Source organism: Rhinatrema bivittatum, chromosome 6 (genome assembly GCF_901001135.1).
Source record: "Rhinatrema bivittatum chromosome 6, aRhiBiv1.1, whole genome shotgun sequence".
NCBI lineage: Eukaryota > Metazoa > Chordata > Amphibia > Gymnophiona > Rhinatrematidae > Rhinatrema > Rhinatrema bivittatum.
In genome coordinates, this window is record NC_042620.1 from 201,161,090 (window position 1) to 201,180,478 (window position 19,389).

General features: G+C 45.0%; 1 protein-coding gene across 5 annotated transcripts in view; it reads right to left on the minus strand.

Moving 5' to 3' along the window:
• The window catches only part of ASB18 (ankyrin repeat and SOCS box containing 18), a 139,269-nt gene that overhangs the window by 103,805 nt on the left and 16,075 nt on the right, over positions 1–19,389 (minus strand). For 3 of the 5 annotated variants that reach the window (XR_003857444.1, XM_029606406.1, XM_029606409.1), the window contains exon 1: positions 5,184–5,523. The exons of 1 other annotated variant lie outside the window; for it this stretch is intronic. Coding sequence is in view for 3 of the 4 variants with exons in the window: in XM_029606406.1 (XP_029462266.1) it covers positions 5,184–5,427 (244 nt within the window). In the remaining variant the exon portion in view is untranslated. Of the gene's footprint in view, positions 1–5,183; positions 5,524–8,582; positions 8,888–19,389 lie in introns of those variants that run through there. One more of the 5 variants, XM_029606407.1, reaches the window with a different exon arrangement.

Below are 19,389 nucleotides of genomic sequence, written 5' to 3' on the forward strand. Positions count from 1 at the left end.
TAACATTGTTGAGAAGGTTATGAACAGTATCAGTCAATTTGTAGCAGACTCACCAGCGAATAGGAAGCTAGTGAAGGGAAAGTAGAACAAGAGTGATATATAAGACATCCAAGATGTACCACCACCTGGCGTCAGTGCAGGAGGTGTTTCTATAGTAGCCACTGTGGTTGGTGGCGGGGATCCAGATCATTGACCCTCCAACAGAAACACTACTCTCCACCATTGATGCGATGGCAGCCCAGCACAGCAGAACTGATTGCAAGGCAAGAACTCATTGAGACCAGCGTGACAGTAGATTGGATCGCTATACATACTGAAATGGAACGAATGAGGAAGTCTAGGAATCCAGACTGTCTGCGAGGAAGAGCTCTACTGTAGTCAATGTTTTGGCTGATCAAGTTATAGCTTCATCTAATAACATTCAGGCCGATACAGTACAGTGCGCTCCGACGTAGCTAACTGTTAGCCTGCTCTTGGATGCACGTTTTCCCTTACCCCTTATTCAGTAAGGGGAGGAAAACGCGCGTCCAACCCGTGGCACCTAATAGCGCCCTCAACATGCAAATGCATGTTGAGGGCCCTATTAGGTATGCGCACGGGATACAGAAAGTAAAATGTGCAGCCAAGCCGCACATTTTACTTTCAGAAATTAGCGCCGACCCAAAGGTAGGCGCTAATTTCTTCCAGCACCGGGAAAGTGCACAGAAAAGCAGTAAAAACTGCTTTTCTGTGCACTCTCCAACTTAATATCATGGCAATATTAAGTTGGAGGTCCTGAAGAGTAAAGTTAAAAAAAAACAAAACTGAATTTGACCCGCGGCTGTCGGGCCGAAAACCGGGCGCTCAATTTTGCCGGCGTCCAGTTTCCGAGCCCGTGGCTGTCAGCGGCCTCGAGAACCGACGCTGGCAAAATTGAGCGTCGGCTGTCAAACCCGCTGACAGCCGCCTCTCCGGGCTAAAAGGAGGTGCTAGGGACGTGCTGGTGTCCCTAGCGCCTCCTTTTCCCCGTTTCTACCACACTACCTAATTTGAATACTGTCAGGCTAGATTACCAATAACTATCCTACACCAGTAGGGAACAGTGTCCCAAAACACTCTTCCCATGGAGAACAGTAAAACATCAGCTGTCAACTGCCACGCTGGACCACCAATGACTGTTTCTGAGCCCCATCCGGCCCACGCTGGAACATCAACTTGTGCATCTTAGCTGTCAACTGCCAATGGTAAACTACAGTGGTGGTGCTGGCATCAAGAATGCTGGTGTCCATATGTCTAATTATAACTGGTTGTCAACTATGGTGTGATATGCACAATTGCAATGAAGGATTTCCCCACTGCACTGTCTTCTTAGGGCTGCATGGTGGGAACATCTCTATTTTCCAGTGGTGTGGTTCTGGGTAAGCCCCACTCAGATGCCTCATTTGAATCATCACTCACTGCGCCACTGATGCTGGTCTCCTCTCCTCCCATATGTATTTGCAAACCAAATTTCTGTACATTATTGTTTGCTGACTGGTCATTCTCATGCCCTCAAGTTGTTTTTCTCACTAGATATGTGACTTAAGATTTACTCCTGCCCTGACCCTGGAGTTAAATTTTCCATGTTAAAAAACACATACTATTTATTTATTTTATTTATATAAAATTATTTATATCCCTTGAAAAGTTCAGGGTGAGTTACAGGTTCACATATAAAATAGTAATAGTAAAACAATAAAAAATATACAAACAAGACAAAATCAAATTAATACACGAAAAAGCCAGACAACGCCAACAGATACCTGGATGGAAAAGATATCTAATGTAGAGAACCTTGCATTATTAAAATAGGCTAAGAAAAAAAATTATATTAATTTCAAATGCTTGCTTAAATAGAAATGTTTTTAGTGCCCACTTAAACATTTTTGATCCAGAGATGTTCTAGATTGTGAGAGGTAGGGAATTCCAGAAAATATAGGTTCTGCAATAGAAAGAGCATGCTCACAAGTTTCAGTCAAGCAAGCGAACTTGGAAGAAGGGACTTCAAGCAAATTCTGTGTGGCCAACTGGAGGTTACAAGAGGGAGTATGTATTTTTTATTTTTTTAATTCTTTAGTTTCAATTTTCAGAATATAACCATACACAGTAACATGTGTGCAAACTATACGAGTAACAATCATAGTTTCCCCACTCTGCCCCATTCCCATTCCCTTTCTTCAATCCCTAAACAAGCGTCGTCGTCTTGAGATAAGCCAAACTCGTCTGTCCTTATAAGTACCACGTTGCCACCATGGAGGCGAAGCCGTGAAGGGCTAGCATTAGAGCTCAAGCAGCCTGCTCCTCACTTTAGCATTTAAGGACATGAGATATACCGTCCATCTATCCAAAAAATCTTCATACCTTGCTGGGGTAGCACTCTTGGCGGAAATATGCTCGAACATCACCATCTGATGCAGTTTCAATCTCCACATGGTTACTGTTGGTGCCTCCTCCTTAAGCCACATATCCAATATCGACTTTTTGGCCAACTGAAAGGGAGTGTGTATTTTTAAAATGGAGACAATCCAAGGAGGTTTCACATTGTTTATCAAGTTATGGATAGTGATGGCCAGTTTATAGCATTTCCTCCAGTGGATGGGAAGCCAATGGAGAGATAATACAACTGGAGAGATGTGCTTTTGAATTTTAGTTCCTGTGAGGAGGCATGCAGTGGCATTTTGAATAATCTGCAGAGATTTCAGAATGTATGCAGGGTATAAAAGTAATCCATGCCAGAGAAGACCAATGACTGGAGCACTGTGTGAAAATCTTCAGGACTGAGAAAAAGACGGAGATGATGTAGCACGTGAAGTTTCATAAAGAATATGTACTAAAATCTATCCCTGATAATGCGGCTCTCTGCATTGCCCTGTAATAGCTAAAGCAGAGAGGTCCATGTTCAAAAGCTATTATGATGCTTAACCCAAAAGTTATATATACAAAAAAGAGCCGAGTCAATCCCACGCAAAATAACAAATGCAAAAAAAGGGAAATGCAGAAAAACGTCAATATATGGGTGCCAAAAAATATAATTATATCACGTTTTTAAATTTAAAATTTTTAAAAACGTGATATAATTATATTTTTTGGCACCCATATATTGAAGTTTTTCTGCATTTCCCTTTTTTTGCGTAACTCAAAAGTTAGCCATCTAAATGGCAAAATAGGCATATTCAGCCACTTATCCAGCTATGATTTAGCCAGATAAAAAAAAGGGGCATTCCAGTGAAATTATGGGACGAGGTTGAGCTATCCCGCTAACTTAGCTGAATATCTCATATATCTGGCTAATGCCTAGATGCACTAAACCATAATGTTTTATTGCTGGAGGGGTACCACTGTTGTGGGGGATATCTTTATAATAGTGGGGCGCCTCTCCCCAAAATGCATCTCAGCTGTATAGCCAGTTCAGGTGGCCCTGACTCCCCCCAAAGTGAAAAAAATAGAAAAAAACACCTGTGCAGTGATGACCACCAGCCCCCACCAAGTGACCAAAAGTGTCCCAATTCCCCAAGTCAAAAATATTGTCCTGGATCCACCTGGTCCTTCCCCCCAGAAGCCAGAAAATACAAAAATTAGGGTGCAGGTCTCCACCCAACACCCCTCCTGCACCATGTCCCAAACCTTAAAATGGATCCCACATTGGTGCCAGGTGCACCCTCACACCCAGCTTAGGCAATGCCATTTTCCAAAATGGCGCCAACCTGACCTTGCCCCAGCCATGTGGCTGGATTAAGGTCTGGGGGTCATGGCCCTCTACATTGCCCTGTAATAGCTAATAGCAGGAAAGTCTATATTCAAAAGCCATTTAGATGGATAATTCAAAGGTTATCCATCTAAACGGCAAAATGAGCACATTCAGCCACTTATCTGGCTAAAATTGAGTTGGATAAAAAATGGACAATCCAGGGGCAAGATCAGGTCGGTGCCACTTTGGAAAATGGTGCAGACAGGACTGAATGCGAGGGTGCAGCCGGCCCAGACATGGGATCAATTTGTAGGTTTGGGGGGGTGCAGGAAGGGGGTCTGGGATGGGGGCCTCCACCCTAATTTATGTATTTTCTGGCTTCCAGGAGGGGGAGGAGATGGGTCTGGGACACTCTTTGACTTGGGGGGTGGGAAGGGCTGTTTGGTTACTCTTGGTCACTTGGGGTGGTGGGATGGGGAGCCTAGGGGTCATCACTATGTGGGCTTTTTTTTTCTATTTTTTCAATTTGAGGGGAGTCGGGGGCCACCTCAACTGGTGGCCTGGGGTTGAAATGGGGGTCAGCATATCCAAGAAATATCTGGATAGGTAGCGCTGCTATTTACAGCCAAAAAAAAGTTAAGATATAAAGGGCCTGTGGCCTGATCGGCAATATCTGTAAGTAGATATCTTCTGGCCTCGCCAGGCCGTGCTTCTACCATTCCCCCCCCCCCCCAAACCCACCAGAATATTAAAAAATGTGCCAGGGTTCGCTGACCCCATTCTTTATTTATTTATTTATTTAAAGGTATTTATATACCGTTTTTTAAAATAAAATTTTATCAAAACGGTTTACAACATTCTTCCCCGCCCCCCCCATTAATAAAATACCTATTTGGCCCCCTACGACCCACCCCCCGCAGGCCGTATATACAGAACTGTCTGCTCCCCCAGGATTCCCCTGGAGCCACCCCCAATATTTAGCCAAGAGCGAGGTACCCAGATCCCTGCTCCCAGCACCTCAAAAGCAGCTTCTCAGCAGCTGCGCTCAAAGCGTAAGCGACCCCCACAGCTTACACTTCCAGATGTGCTAAAATCCATATTACACAGAACTTGAAGTTGGGTTAGTGCCAAAAATCCTGCAAGAAAACTGGAGTAAGATCCTGTGATAGGCTCAGCTGGTCTTACTACATCAGCCCCTTTTTCTGATTTTGAAAGCTTCTGTGCAACAACCTCTTTGAACAATTCTTATTTAGTCCACTACAATGCATTACAACCTGCAAAGAATCTAGTTAAAAACTGTGATTATCGGTTAAATGATATACTAATAAACATACTATTAAAAAAAATACTTCCTTGAATTGCAAACAAGAAATCTTAGACAAAAGAACAAACACAAGCTTGACTTCCTTACAGAGTCGTATTCTGTCAGCCCACAGTAAAGAGAAACGAAGCAAAGCAACTTCTGTCTGCACAGTACCTGCCGATCCAAAAGCTGTGGGCTCTCCAGCCTGCCACTCCAGCTCGTTCCTTGTGATCTCAAACACCACACCCACATCTTGATAGTACTTCTCAGCGAGTGTCCGCAGGTAGCGCAGGTCCCCTGTGGTCAGTGCTTGGTGAAACCTGTCCACAGGACTGTGTGGCACTGGCACTGGATGCTGGGCTTCTGTCTCCTGAAAGATCTCCAGTTTCTCTACAACTAGCCCTGGGAGCCTGGCCATTGTTGCACACACCCTGCAGGTTCTCCAGCAGCCAAGGCTTGGCCCTGCAGCAGGCACTAGGCTGGAATGTCACTCATTCCTCATGGTCCCTGTATAAGTCATCCCATTGTTTTTAGCAAGGTCAAGTTCTATTGTTCTGCTATTTATAACTTGGTCAGAGGGCGGTCAGGTGGTCACAGTTATTTGATATAATCTGAGTCAAGAGGGCTGGAAGATGCGACAATAAACTGAGTGTACAGTTTGTGATTAAATTAAACCATTGAGCTCTCATGAATCTTGCTGGCTAGACATCCAAAGTAACACCTTTCTGTCATGGGAATCCTTACCATTATGTGCTTCTTCTGACTTGTGATTGCTTAGACTTACAAAGAACAATTGTCAGAGCCATTTACCCTGGTAAACAGTGATTTGTTTGGGTGACCTGACTTTATGAAAATTGATCAATCCAGATAAAAGTATCCTCAGGCTTCATAGTGCTTACATTTATCTGGATTTGCAGGAGGTAATTCTGTAGGTATGCTTAGGATGGTGTTGGAAAATGTTCACTTTTAGATGGGATTCTCAAATATGTGTGCATTGTCTTCCAGGAAACAAATCCTCACAGAAAAATCAGATGCATAGTGAATTGCTCCTGCATGCATGAATACTTTCCCTCTGAAAATTAGGAGCAGAATCCACAAATGCAAAGTATTCATAATCTTGGCACTTATTCAAGCAGTTTGAAAACAGCCTGCAGGGATACGTCTTCAAAGGCTTTTATGTAGGTAAAACTACAATTAACTTTCCTAGGCCCGCCATAACTGGGAAAGTGGATTTTCAGCTGCCTGAAAGAACACACACATTTTCAAAATCCATGGTTTTATTTATCACATAGAAAAGATGTGTTCTGTGGAGCATACTAGAGGCATGTTTGAAAATTATCATAATACATTTCATTTTTTTTAAAGAATGCATGTCTTAAGCAGGACACTACCGTATGGACTTTATGCCAATTTTTTACAATGTGTACAGTGGTACTTTGTGTTTGGAAATTGGCTTCATTTTTGTTGGCTTAAAATTATGAATGGACGGTTGCTGTTTGATGCCTTTGGGAACATTTTTCTTTAAAATGTTGACTACTGGAGAATGAATGGAAGTTCCAGCAGGGAATGCATAAGGCTGAATGAGAACTGCAGCTCAGTGCAGGGAAGTCCTGATATATCTATCTATCTATCTATCTATCTATCTATCTATCTATCTATCTATCAATCTATATATATATATATATATGTATGTTTTTTATAAAGGTTTATATAGTGCTTTCAAGAAACAAATCTCAAAAAGAAAATAACACCTGGTAACTTCAATCAGAAAATATAATAAGCAACAATTATATATAATATATCTTCAGATCCATGCAAATATAAGTCCACCTTACCGAGGGAAAAGAACTAGCCTAGATAAAAGTGTAGCCTCTGCATCAGGTGTTGATACCTGAATTAGTGCAGGGGACACACTCAGTCCCGGAGCTAAGTCCTCACACAGTTCCAGAGCAGAAATCTAAGGCCTAGATTTACAAAAACACTGTGGTGGCGTGAATCCCGCAGTAACGGGGGGCGGGGGGGGGGCGAAGCGGGGGGCGGTCCTGCAATAGCCTGCAGTGATCGCACCTCCATGGTGCGATCGCTGCAGGGGTCGCGCCGAATAACTACACCATAAAAGGTGTAGTTATTCGGCGCGAAACAGGCAGCGATAAGGAAGCGTACCTTTCACTGTCGGCGAAGTCTTCACGGCGTCAGCCTCAGTCCCGCCCAGACTCCTCCTCTTCTGGGGCTGACGCCACCCTGACTCTGCCCCGATCTTGGTATTGCACGCGATAAGGGACTTTTCGCGTGTGAAACGTCCCTTATCACATGCGGTCTGCCTAGAAAATGACCCCCTAAGATAATTGGCTTTGAAAATGTGCTACAGAAAAGTTTGATTTTGAACATCCTACTTGAGTGTTCAGTGCATTTAGATTGTATGGAGGAAGCATCAACTGTGAGAATCACTGGAGAAGAAGAAAGTGAGAGGTGTGCCCCTACGCCTTAACCCATAGAGGTTCAGCCTTCCCAACTCCCCCCCCCCCCCCCCCCCCCCCCCCCCCCACAGAATCCACACCCTGAGTCTGCTCTGGAACTGTGTGAGGACTGAGCTCCAGGGCTGAGTGTGTCCCCTGCACTAATGATCTTGCACTTCTCATTTAATCTTCAGCATAAATCCAGGTGTAAATTTGATCTCAGTCCTGCTCCTCTGAGTGTCGCTCAAAGTGGGAGACAGTAGGTAAAAATCTTTCCATCCCAGGTGGTGGAAGCCAGTCTCCTAGTGGGGGTATCGGTGAGACTCCTGTTTCCGCGTACTCACTGGATCTTTTGGGTGGAAAGTCCCAAATGCAGAATCCGATTAGTTCCTGAATTCCTTTTCCCAGGCAGGAATGGTGGGCATAAATTCCTCCCAACAAAAAGGAAGAAAGAAAACTCATACAAACACCGATATGTCTTGTTTGCTAATTAATGATTTGCAATATCCAAACTGAAGAGAGGAAAGAACATCTATTGAGGTCCATATTCAGAGGCATTTAACTCACAAGTTATCCCACTCAATGCCAACTTTTGAATATTTTGGGCACTTATCCAGCTAAAGTTTAGCCAGATATCTCATCATCCAGCTAAGACTTAGCCAGATAACACTGGGTGTTCTGTGGCATTTCTGGGAGGAGTTAAGTTAGTCATATTCAATTATATAAATAGCATATCTTTTTGTGCTATACAGCACACTCCTAAAGTTTGCTAGATAAATGTATCCAGCTATCTTTAAAATATCCATCTATATTCAGTGGTGGGGATGAATATCCCTCCGAAGTTAGCCGGATAGGTTTATCCACCTCACTTTGCAATCTGGCCCGTGACTGAATATTACCCCCATTGTTTTCACTGGTTCTTTTTATCCCTCCTCTTAAGACTGCAATATTCGAAACTTATTTTAACTTTGAAAATCATAATGAACCTGCACCTCCAATGCTCAAAATAGGAACCCTGCTGATGACATGAATGGTTGGGTTATGGCATGACGTCGCTAGCCCTGTGCTGCTGTGGCGATGTGCCAGCTTCTATAACCCGAAGAGGGGCAGCACGTACCTATCTTCCTGCAGCTCCAGCGCAGCTCATCACTCTGAATGCTCAAAGTAGTGTTGACAACGTCAACGGAGGTGTGGAAGAGGTTCTGAATCATTTTCAGGTCCCCATTGCAGAAGCAGTTTAGGATGGATATGTCATCTCGGGAGACTGCCACACCCCTTTGTCTCTCACCATCGTAACTCTCGGAGTCACTGTCCATGCTTCTCTGGTGACCTGTGATATCTCTGTCCTGACGACTGAGCATGGCTGGCTAGCAGGATTGTGTCTGAAGACCAGCATGGACCCCACCCTGATCTCTAGCCTGCAATCAAACAATACTGAGGCCATTCATCCCCCTCTGGGTGGTTGCCACTCTGCTATGTTACCTGATCCTCACAAAGCCTATTTTTAAAAAGTGGCACTGTGGTGAGAGAATGGGAAATGAGATAACCCGTGCATTGTAGATGGATTTGGGAAGGGGGGAGGGTTGCAATTGATGATATTTGGGTGGAAATATAATCCCCTTCCAGGGCTATTCTATGTAACTGAAAAAAATGCCAAGGCCTGCTAAGCATTTGATTGGAACATGTGAGTTAATATAGTATTTATAACAATGCATGTTCTCCAGGGTGGGTTTATAGAGAGTCACACTGTGCCAGAGCTTAGGCAAGGGCTGGTTCTTGAGACAACAAAAGTGGAACACGTGCCAGGCTATTTCAGAACATTCCTTATCACCCACTTTATGAAGGCTTTGCTTTCTCACTAAACAGGGCAGCACGGTTGAGGCGGAAGATTACACATGTTTCTGTTTTGTTTTTAAATCTAGGGTCACCATTTAAAATACAGATAAAAGTAAAGTAAAAGTGACAACCCCCTTGTAATTCAGTTTCCTTTTGCAATATTGAAACAGCAATTATTTTTCCAGGATTTTAATTTTCCATAAGGAAAACATTTCACAAAAGAAATTGTGCAATGTAAAAACTTGTAAAAAAAAAAAAAAAAATGCTGTAGGTCTTTCACAGGATTCTTAAATTTAGTACTTTAGAGTTCAGCTTTACATTTTGCAGAAGATTTCACTTTTATATATTCTATACAGCTTTTTCTCTTTTAGCAGTTGCAGGATATTAGCTATGAGCAAAAGATGCATTATTTCAAACAGGAAGAATAAAATCCTCTAAATAAGTTACATTAACTCCTAATGTAGCTGTTGAAGGCAGAGTGTTTTTGTGCTCTCATTACTCACTGTGAGGGCAATTGTGAAAGCCATTTAGGTGAGAGTAAAGTGATTTACCCATATAAATCGGCTGTCCGAACACTGCCCTCCCTCAAGGTGGCTAAACTCAAGCATATTGTTCCACATTGTGCCAGCTTTCAGCTCTATTTCTGAAGAGGCATTCAATGGGTTGTTTTTGGACAGGGGAGGAAAGTAATACATATACATATGTGCATTATTTTCCATTTCAAAAATAGCTGCAGAGAAGCAGGTGAAAAGCAAAAGGATGCATTTGCTTTTGTTTTGAAACTTGAGGCAAAGTCAGTGGGTAAAAAGTACCCATGAACTTTGTCCCAAAATGCACAGTTTGAATCTTACCTCCTATAGAGGTAGCTAACACTATGACATCAGTTCTCATTGTAGTCCAATTGTAAATCATATGCTTAAAGGTCTAAAAACCTAAAAACATTTATGTAATACTGTCTAGGGGTTTATTTAATAGCTGCTCAGATAGGACACTTTACATCATGACTACAGATTCATATAGATAGACTGCGCATCTTCATATTGTAAATTATAATTTTTAGGCATTCTTTACAGTACGTACTGCAAGAAAGCTTTGTGTACCTGATCCGTTGCTTAATGCTTGTTTGTATTATTGTTCAACTGTGCATGTGCAGGCGTTGCGTGTGTAACTTTCCTAGCAATGGAAAGTTATGCAGGTAACTGAATGTTACATATGCAAATTTAAAACACAGCTGGACAAGAGGAGAAGCTGGGGACAGGAACGCTGAAGCTGGCAGGGCTGCTCAGGCCATGCCGGCCTAAAACAAAGAGGAAAGAGCTGGTGACAGAGCAATAGAGATGGCAGGACTTCTGATATTCTGCCTGTTGAAGAGAAGGGGTAGGATCTTGAGCCCCAGTCAAAAAGGACCTGGAAAGCAACAGCATGGCTAGGAGGGGGGGGGGGGGGGGCGCGAAAGGGAAGGGAAAGGAGGGGGGGAAGATGGACATGAGGAGAGAGAGGGAGGGTGGAGGAGGATAGGAAGAGAGTGAAAGGGGGAGGGATGAGAGGAGAATGGAGAGAGACAATTGCACCTGGATAGAGAAAAGGAAAAATTGGAGATGACTGCATTGGAGTGGGGTGGGGAGCAGAGGAGAAGGGTGAAATGGATGAGTAGAGAGGGGAAGGTGCGAAGAGTGGGAGATACAGAGGAACTGCACTGGGGAGGTAATGGAGGAGGGGTGTGAAAATGTTGGAGGGATGAGAGAGAAGAGTGGGAGATGCAGAGGAGTGCACTGGGGAGGTTATGGAGGAGGGTGTGAAAATGTTGGAGGGATGGGAGAGAAGAGTGGGAGATGCAGAGGAGTGCATTGGGGAGGTAATGGAGGAGGGGTGTGAAAATGGTGGAGGGATGGGAGAGAAGAGTGGGAGATACAGAGGAACTGCATTGGGGAGGTAATGGAGGAGGGGTGTGAAAATGGTGGAGGGATGGGAGAGAAGAGTGGGAGATACAGAGGAACTGCACTGGGGAGGTAATGGAAGAGGGGTGTGAAAATGTTGGAGGGATGAGAGAGAAGAGTGGGAGATGCAGAGGAGTGCACTGGGGAGGTAATGAAGGAGGGTGTGAAAATGTTGGAGGGATGGGAGAGAAGAGTGGGAGATGCAGAGGAGTGCATTGCGGAGGTAATGGAGGAGGGGTGTGAAAATGTTGGAGGGATGGGAGAGAAGAGTGGGAGATACAGAGGAACTGCATTGGGGAGGTAATGGAGGAGGGGTGTGAAAATGGTGGAGGGATGGGAGAGAAGAGTGGGAGATACAGAGGAACTGCACTGGGGAGGTAATGGAGGAGGGGTGTGAAAATGTTGGAGGGCTGGGAGAGAAGAGTGGGAGATGCAGAGGAGTGCACTGGGGAGGTAATGGAGGAGGGGTGTGAAAATGTTGGAGGGATGGGAGAGAAGAGTGGGAGATACAGAGGACTGCACTGGGGAGGTAATGGGGGAGGAGTGTGAAAATGTTGGAGGGATGGGAGAGAAGAGTGGGAGATACAGAGGAGTAGGGATGTGCAGACCAAAGGTTTAAGTTCATAAGTCCATAAGTCGAATGGGGGTCCCATTTGCGGTCAATATGGACTTATGGAGAATTCCATAAGTTGAGTCTATGTCCATATGTGCAAATAAAAATTTAAACCCCTCACCCGCCTTAATCCCCCCCCCCCCAAAGACTTACCAAAACTCCCTGGTGGTCCAGCGGGGTCAGGACGCCATTCCTGAACTCCTTTGCAAGGAGCACGTGACGTCGGCGTCACGTGATTCCCCTCGGGTTCGCTCCCGGAACCCTCGTTGGGCTCAAAAGGAACTTTTGGCCAGCTTGGGGGGGGGGCCTCCTGACCCCCCCAAGCTGGCCAAAAGTGCCTTTTGGGCCCAACAAGGGTTCCGGGAGCGAACCCGAGGGGAATCACGTGATGTCGGCGCCACGTCAGAGTTACGCGGCGTCACGTGATTCCCCTCGGGTTCGCCCCCGGACCCTCACGGAACTTTTGGCCAGCTTTGGTAAGTCTTGGGGGGGGGGGGGGGATTAAGGAGGGGTGAGGGGGTTTAAATTTGTATTTAGATCAACAATCGCGATTTCCAACGTATCCAACATAGCTATGTTGAATAAGTTGGAAATCCGATCGTTTACGCCTCATCTTTTTTTTAAGTCAAAAAAAAAAAATAAGTTGCGTTTTCCATTTAAGTTCAAAACGAATGCACACCCCTACAGAGGAGTGCACTGGGGAGGTAATGGAGGAGGGGTGTGAAAATGTTGGAGGGATGGGAGAGAAGAGTGGGAGATGCAGAGGAGTGCACCTTGTCAAGTCACACATTTCACCGTTCTACCATTGGGCTTTGTCCCTCCTGACGCAGCTCTTGAGGCGAAACACGGTCCGTATCAGGGTCCTAAACATCTCTCCGCAAGAATATTATTTAATAAATGATGGATATGTTGATCTCATCAACCTCTCAAGTTTGATTTATTGAATCCTTAAAAATCGGATCCATGAACCTTTATAGTGCTATACCCTCTTCTATGGTGTTTACCTAACTGTATACCGCTCTCCACCTCCACTCCTTATTAACCAGGTTTTAAATTGCTGTCATTTTGTCAGTTTCGCCACTTTGGGTGAATATTTTATTGTTACCCACCTTGATTTTTTGAGAAATGATTTTAAATAAATATGCAATCTCAATGCTACAGAACAAACATTAAAAGAAGGAAGAACGAAAAATAGGTGGGTAAGCTGGTGCCAAGGAATTCATAAACCTTTCCCTGGGCCACTCCCTTCCACATGCAGCCGGGCAGGTGTTGTTGGGTGCACAGAATTTCTCACCTGCTGCCGCTGCCTCTGCAGACTTCATTCTGTAATTGGCACTACATGGGCTTGTGGCTCTCAGGAGACCACGGAGGCCCTGCACTCCCCGACCACAGAGGGAAGCCGGCAGAGATGAAAGCAAGCCAGGAGTGCTGACTCCTCCTGCAGGATGGATGGGCTAAGGTGGCAGATGGGGAACGAGGGAAAGGACCCCTGTGCTGGCTTGCCCCCTCCCTGTGATAGCTACAGAGCTAGCTGGCTGCCTTCCTGGCTCTCTCTGCCAGTGGCACTTCTGCCATGGACAGGGCCGGTGCTACCTGTTTCGCTGCCTTGGTGCAAACAATTATTATGCTGCCCCCCTCCCCCTCCCCCGCCTCCCACACCAAAGCCCCATGGGTTCTAGTTGAGCCATTCATGGACTTCTCTTTTTTTTCCTAATGGTAACTTTGCATCTGAAAATCATTTGCAGGTGTGATGAGGTTAGAGTAAATTGACCAGATTTCAGGAGGGAAAATCTGGGACACTTCTTCCTCGTAATGCCAGTAATGGGCAAGTAGCTCATTTGTGGACCGGAGTGGTGATCTGGTGGAGTATCCCCATGAAAAATTGAAGTAATCCTACTTTCAAATATGCTGCATACCTAAAAAGCACATTCTATGAATTTTGAATCCACTAAGTATTTCCACCCCAAATCATGACTTCAGGGCTGATGGGTATGTACCATACAACAGAATGAATTGTGCAGCAGAAAAATTCAAATCAGCCAAACAAAATCCAGCTATTATTAACCTATAAATTCTAAAACAAATCAATCAAGAATAAGTAACAAAAAAACCCTCCAAGGAATATAAATTCCGTGTGGGAGACATGTCTCAGTCAAAGCTTTGAATGGGGTCCCAGGCCTGTGCAAGGGTATCAAGCTGCCCTTCCAGCCTTGCACCTCCAATCTTCTTGCCGCTCCTCAAATGCCATTTTCCACACACAATTAAACATTTTGCATTTATAATAAAAACTTATATATGAAAAAGGACATTCAAAGTGCAGTCTTCTCTAAGGTAAAATTCTCACTTACAACACCATGGGTATTATATTTACATGCACTGCTGTAGTGCCAATCAGAAAACCCTGCAAAAAAGATACTTAGTATTAGGTTTATTGTAATGTGTGTTTATTGTAATGTGTGTACCATTACAGTATATTAAACCTCCTATACCAAGACACCACAAATTGTCAGCACTCAAACAATATCAACACTATTTATGAAAAGGTAACACTGCAAATATTACACCAGGTCCTAAGACACCAATACAGTCGTTATTAGTGTAACCCTTGGGCTGATAGTCCAAAGGTAGGGTTGCAAGAACCACATGTCTCTCATAGTCATTGATTTTAAAATCTTCCAAAAAGTTTATCTGAGTGTGCAGAATTCCCTGAGTGAGGGGGAAGAATAATCTTCTAGGCCCAGTGCATTGCTTAAAGTTCAATCCTAGGTTAAAGTTCATTGCAAACAGCAGTAAAGATCTCCTAATGGGAAACAGCAGCAATAAGCACATTGGAATCAGTTACGGTTTCAAACAAAACGTTTACTATCAAATTGTGCATGTGATTAAAGTTCTTTACAGCTTCTGTTGTTTCAGAGCCGGATGTACAGTCTCGGATATTTAATAATTTTGTAACCATTGTATTTCTTTCCATTAATCCTAATGTTAATCAAGTACCGATTGTCAAATTTAGAAATTCTCCTGTCCAATCAAGCGGTAGGGCCAAATCCCTTCCCTTTTGATAGGAAATAGTTCTTTGGTCAATTTAGGTGTGCTCCAAAGAAAAGTCTCAATACTCCTACCTCCTTTATAGTTCTTCTCTCTTCCATCCTGCTGCTGGTTTACTCTTCTTCTCCCGTTACTTCATTGAGATGGGCATGGGCCACAGAGGGGACTATGAAATCTCCTTCAGCTCTACTCCTCCCTGTGGATGACTCCAACATCATCTCTCCTAGAGGATGCCGATGATCCTTTGGTCATTTCTCAGTGAAAGACAATCCTTCCTCTTATGACGGACAAAAAGAGGAAAACAATCTGAGTCCCTGGGCCCTCTAGGACTCAGCAAAAATCAAAAGGGATTTACTCCCTAATAACTGGGAAAACCAAGAAACAGAGGCGAGAAGGGAAGAAATCGCCCCCTCCTGCAATCAAAATGTTTCCAAAACCTGGTAATCTAAACCAAGGCGATTCCAGAGTCCTATCCCAAATAAAACTAAAAGCAAATAGGGAACAGCAATGGACATGCTGCCCCTCCTAGGGGCAACTCAGGCTTCTATGCCTTACAATCGGGCCGATTCAGTATGGTGCGCTTGGCCGAGTGCACCTTTAGCCCCCATGTTTTCGATGCGCTATTTTTACCCCTTATACAGTAAGGGGTAATAGCGCATGGAAAACGTGCGTCCAACCCCCCCGAAACTAATAGTGCCCACAACATGCAAATGCATGTTGATGGGCCTATTAGTTATTCCCGCGCAATACAGAAAATAAAATGTGCAGCCAAGCCGCACACTTTACTTTCAGAAATTAATGCCTGCCCAAAGGCAGGCATTATTTTCTGCCGGCACAGGGAAAGTGCACAGAAAAGCAGAAAAAACTGCTTTTCTGTACACCTTCTGACTTAATATCATAGTGATACTAAGTCGGAGGCCCCCCCAAAAAAAAAATTAAAAATCTAAAAAAAATAAAATTAAAAATCTGCCCACGGCCCGCGGGTTGGAAGACGGATGCTCAGTTTTGCCGGCATCCGTTTTCCGAACCCGTGGCTGTCAGTGGGTTTGACAACCGATGCCGGTAAAATTAAGTGTCGGCTGTCAAACCCGCTGACAGCTGCCGCTTCTGTCAATAAGGAGGCACTAGGGATGTGCTAATGTCCCTAGCGCCTCCTTTTTACCACGGGCCCTAATTTGCATAGCTTTGCTTCCTGAATCGTGCGCCCAGGAGAGTGGCCTGGGCGCGCATCGGGAGAGTGGGCACTCGCCCGCTCTCCTGCGTGGTTTACTGTCTCGACCTGAATGGTAGCAAGGTTTTTTTTTATCTTCTAGGAACACACCATCTTAGGCTCTTACATGAGGGAGTTATCTCTTACAAAGTTACTAATTCTGTTCTCCTTGCTTTAGGTAAAACCAATACGTGCTGTGCTAGCGAACCTTTACGTTCCTGCCCTTTCTTTATATTCTCTACATTAGGAAAACATAACAAGCCAAGATGCTATAGACCTCTATAGAAAAACTACATGCTGGCAAAATACCTCACCTCAGTCACACAGGCAGAACAGACAAACCCTCACCAAATATAGAATAAACAAGCCGTTAAGCCCGTTAAAACGGGCTACATCCCTCTGTCTCTCACCTCCCCCTCTTTCTCTCTCCCCTCACTCTTCACCACCCCCTACCTCCCTCCCTCACCCACTCCTCCCCACCCTCCCTCCCCTCTCACTCAGTCCCTCCCTCCCACTCAGTCTCACTCACTCCCTCCCCCCTCCCTCTCACTCAGTCCCACTCACTCTCACTCAGTCCCCACTCCCTCCCTCCCTCTCCCTCAGTCCCACTCCCTCCCTCAGTCCCACTCACTCCCTCTCACTCAGTCCCCCCCCAGTCCCTCCCCCCTCACTCAATCCCTCCCTCCCACTCAGTCCCTCCCTCTCACTCAGTCACTCCCTCCCCCCTCTCTCCCTCCCTCTCACTCACTCAGTCCCACTCACTCTCCCTCAGTCCCACTCCCTCCCTCTCTCTCCCAGTCCCACTCCCTCCCTCAGTCCCACTCCCTCTCACTCAGTCCCCCCTCTCACTCAGTCCCACTCCCTCCCTCTCACTCAGTCCCTCCCCCTCAGTCCCTCCCTCTCACTCAGTCACTCCCTCCCACTCTCTCTCTCCGTCCCTCCCTCCCACTCAGTACATCCCTCCCTCTCTCTCTCTTCTCCCTCCCTCGCTACTGGCTGCTACCACCGCCCGCCGTCGCCGCTACCGCCGTCGCCGCCACTCGCTACCTCCGCCGCCGCCTGCTACCGCCGTCGCTACCGCCGTCGCCGCCCGCTGCCGGTACCGCCGCCGCCGCCCGCTGCTGCCACTGGACGCCACTATTTTTTTTCTTTCTGACGCTGGCTCAGACCGACGTGCTCGCCCGCACATGCGCGGTAGAGCTGGTCTCTACTGCGCATTTGCGGGCCGTCGGTCAGAGCCCATTTATAAGGTAGATAAACCATAAGCAGGGGTAGCCAGCTCTGGTCTTCAAGAACCACAAACAGGCCTGGTTTTCAGGATATCCATAATGAATATGCATGAGATAGATTTGCATACAATGGAGGCAGTGCATGCAAATCTAGCTCATGGAAATTCATCGTGGATATCCTGAAAAACAAACCTATTTGTGGCTCTTGAGGATCAGAGTTAGCCACCCCAGTCATAAAATATAAATAGAAATTGGCAGACAAAAACTGAACCGGAGACCACAAGAAACCAGACTCCATATGTAGTACAACAATGGGAAAACAAACATTACTTTTCTCATAAAACATCAATCATAATAGTAAAATCATATTAATAAAAAGAATATATATTTCAAAACAGCTAGCAAATAGAATATCCAATAATTAGAAACTCGTATATTTAATTTTTAATTTCCTAAACAATAATAAAATATTTCAAAACATCAGACACATCAAATAACACCCAATAATTTAAACTACTCATCCTGAGATTGTTGTAGATTAATGGGGGTGGGCAGATCCACAAACTTTCTTTTGCTTCTTATACACAAACACACACACACACACACACACACACTCTCTCTCTCTCTCTCAAACACACAGATACATGCATACTCTTATCTCTCCCTCACCCACAAGCATGTAATTATTCTCCCTCACACACATGAATGCTCTCTCACCCACGCATACATACATGTACTCCTTCTCCCTCACATGTCCCCTCTCTCACACAGATATTCACACACACACACATGCATTCTCATAAACATACATATCTGCTCCCCCTCAGATGAATACTCATACGTACAAATACATGCTCCTCCTCTCACTCACACATGCATGCTTATACACATACACACTCCTTCTTTCATCCATACATACATGCGCACACATGCTTTCTCTCTCTCACGCACACAGTCATACATACAAATGCATGCTGTCTCTCTCTCACACACACACACACACACATGCATGCTCCTTCTTTTACAGACAAACACACACACACACACTCACACTCACATGCAAACTAGCCTTCTTACACATACACATGCATGCTCATACCCATACACGTTCCCCATCTTACACACATACATGCTTCCCTCTCTCACACATACATTCATGCATGCTCTCGCTCTCTCTCTCACACACACACACACATCTGCTCTCACTCATACCTTTTTTTAGGTAAGGGGAGGTCCGGGAGGTGGGGTCAGGGGTCCACTAGACCACCAAGTATGATTTTTGATGTATAGGTGGGGCGGGGCAGTCTACTGGACTACCAGGGCAAATGCTTTTCAAAGGGGGGGGGGGTCTGGGGTGGGTGTCCCTCCTGGTCTCTAGGGGCCAGGTGGTTTGGGGTAGTATTAGGAGGTGGGGGCAGGGTTTGAGACATTTTAAAAATGTGGGTTTTGAAAATTATTTTACTTGCTATGAGCCACCTGCAAGGGCAGTGGAGCAGGAATATGACAGTGGGGGGAGGTCTTTGCACCACTCCCCAGGCTTTTACTACTTTTGAGGGGTTCATTCTTGGGGCTGAGCAGCTCCTTTAAGCAATGGCGGCCCCACAGTCCTGGGCCCGACATTGCATATAATTATGGGGGGGCTTCAAATGCAAGGAGTGATTATGGCGCCAGCATAAATATAAACACAACAGATGCACATGAGTTTGTGTAACTTACAGTACACCTGAAAAGGGGAGAAATTTAGGCACCCTGAGGGGAATCTATAGTTGGCTTTCTCTTCTATTGTAAAAAGCAAAACAAAAGAACGAGATATGTTAAACGATAGGAAAAAAAGTTGAACAGAAAAGCCTGACAATTGGTGGGAAATTGCAATGCCATCTCTGGAAGGATGCCAAATTAGTTTATGTGAAGGGCAGTCTCAGAGACGGGGACAGTGGAATAGGGAAGCTATTAGTATGGTTAGTTTTCTTTTTAAATATATTTCTTTTATAGTTTTCATAAGGCTGTGTAATTTAGAAAGCGGCATTTTGAATGTGAGACCATTTTTTCTTTTC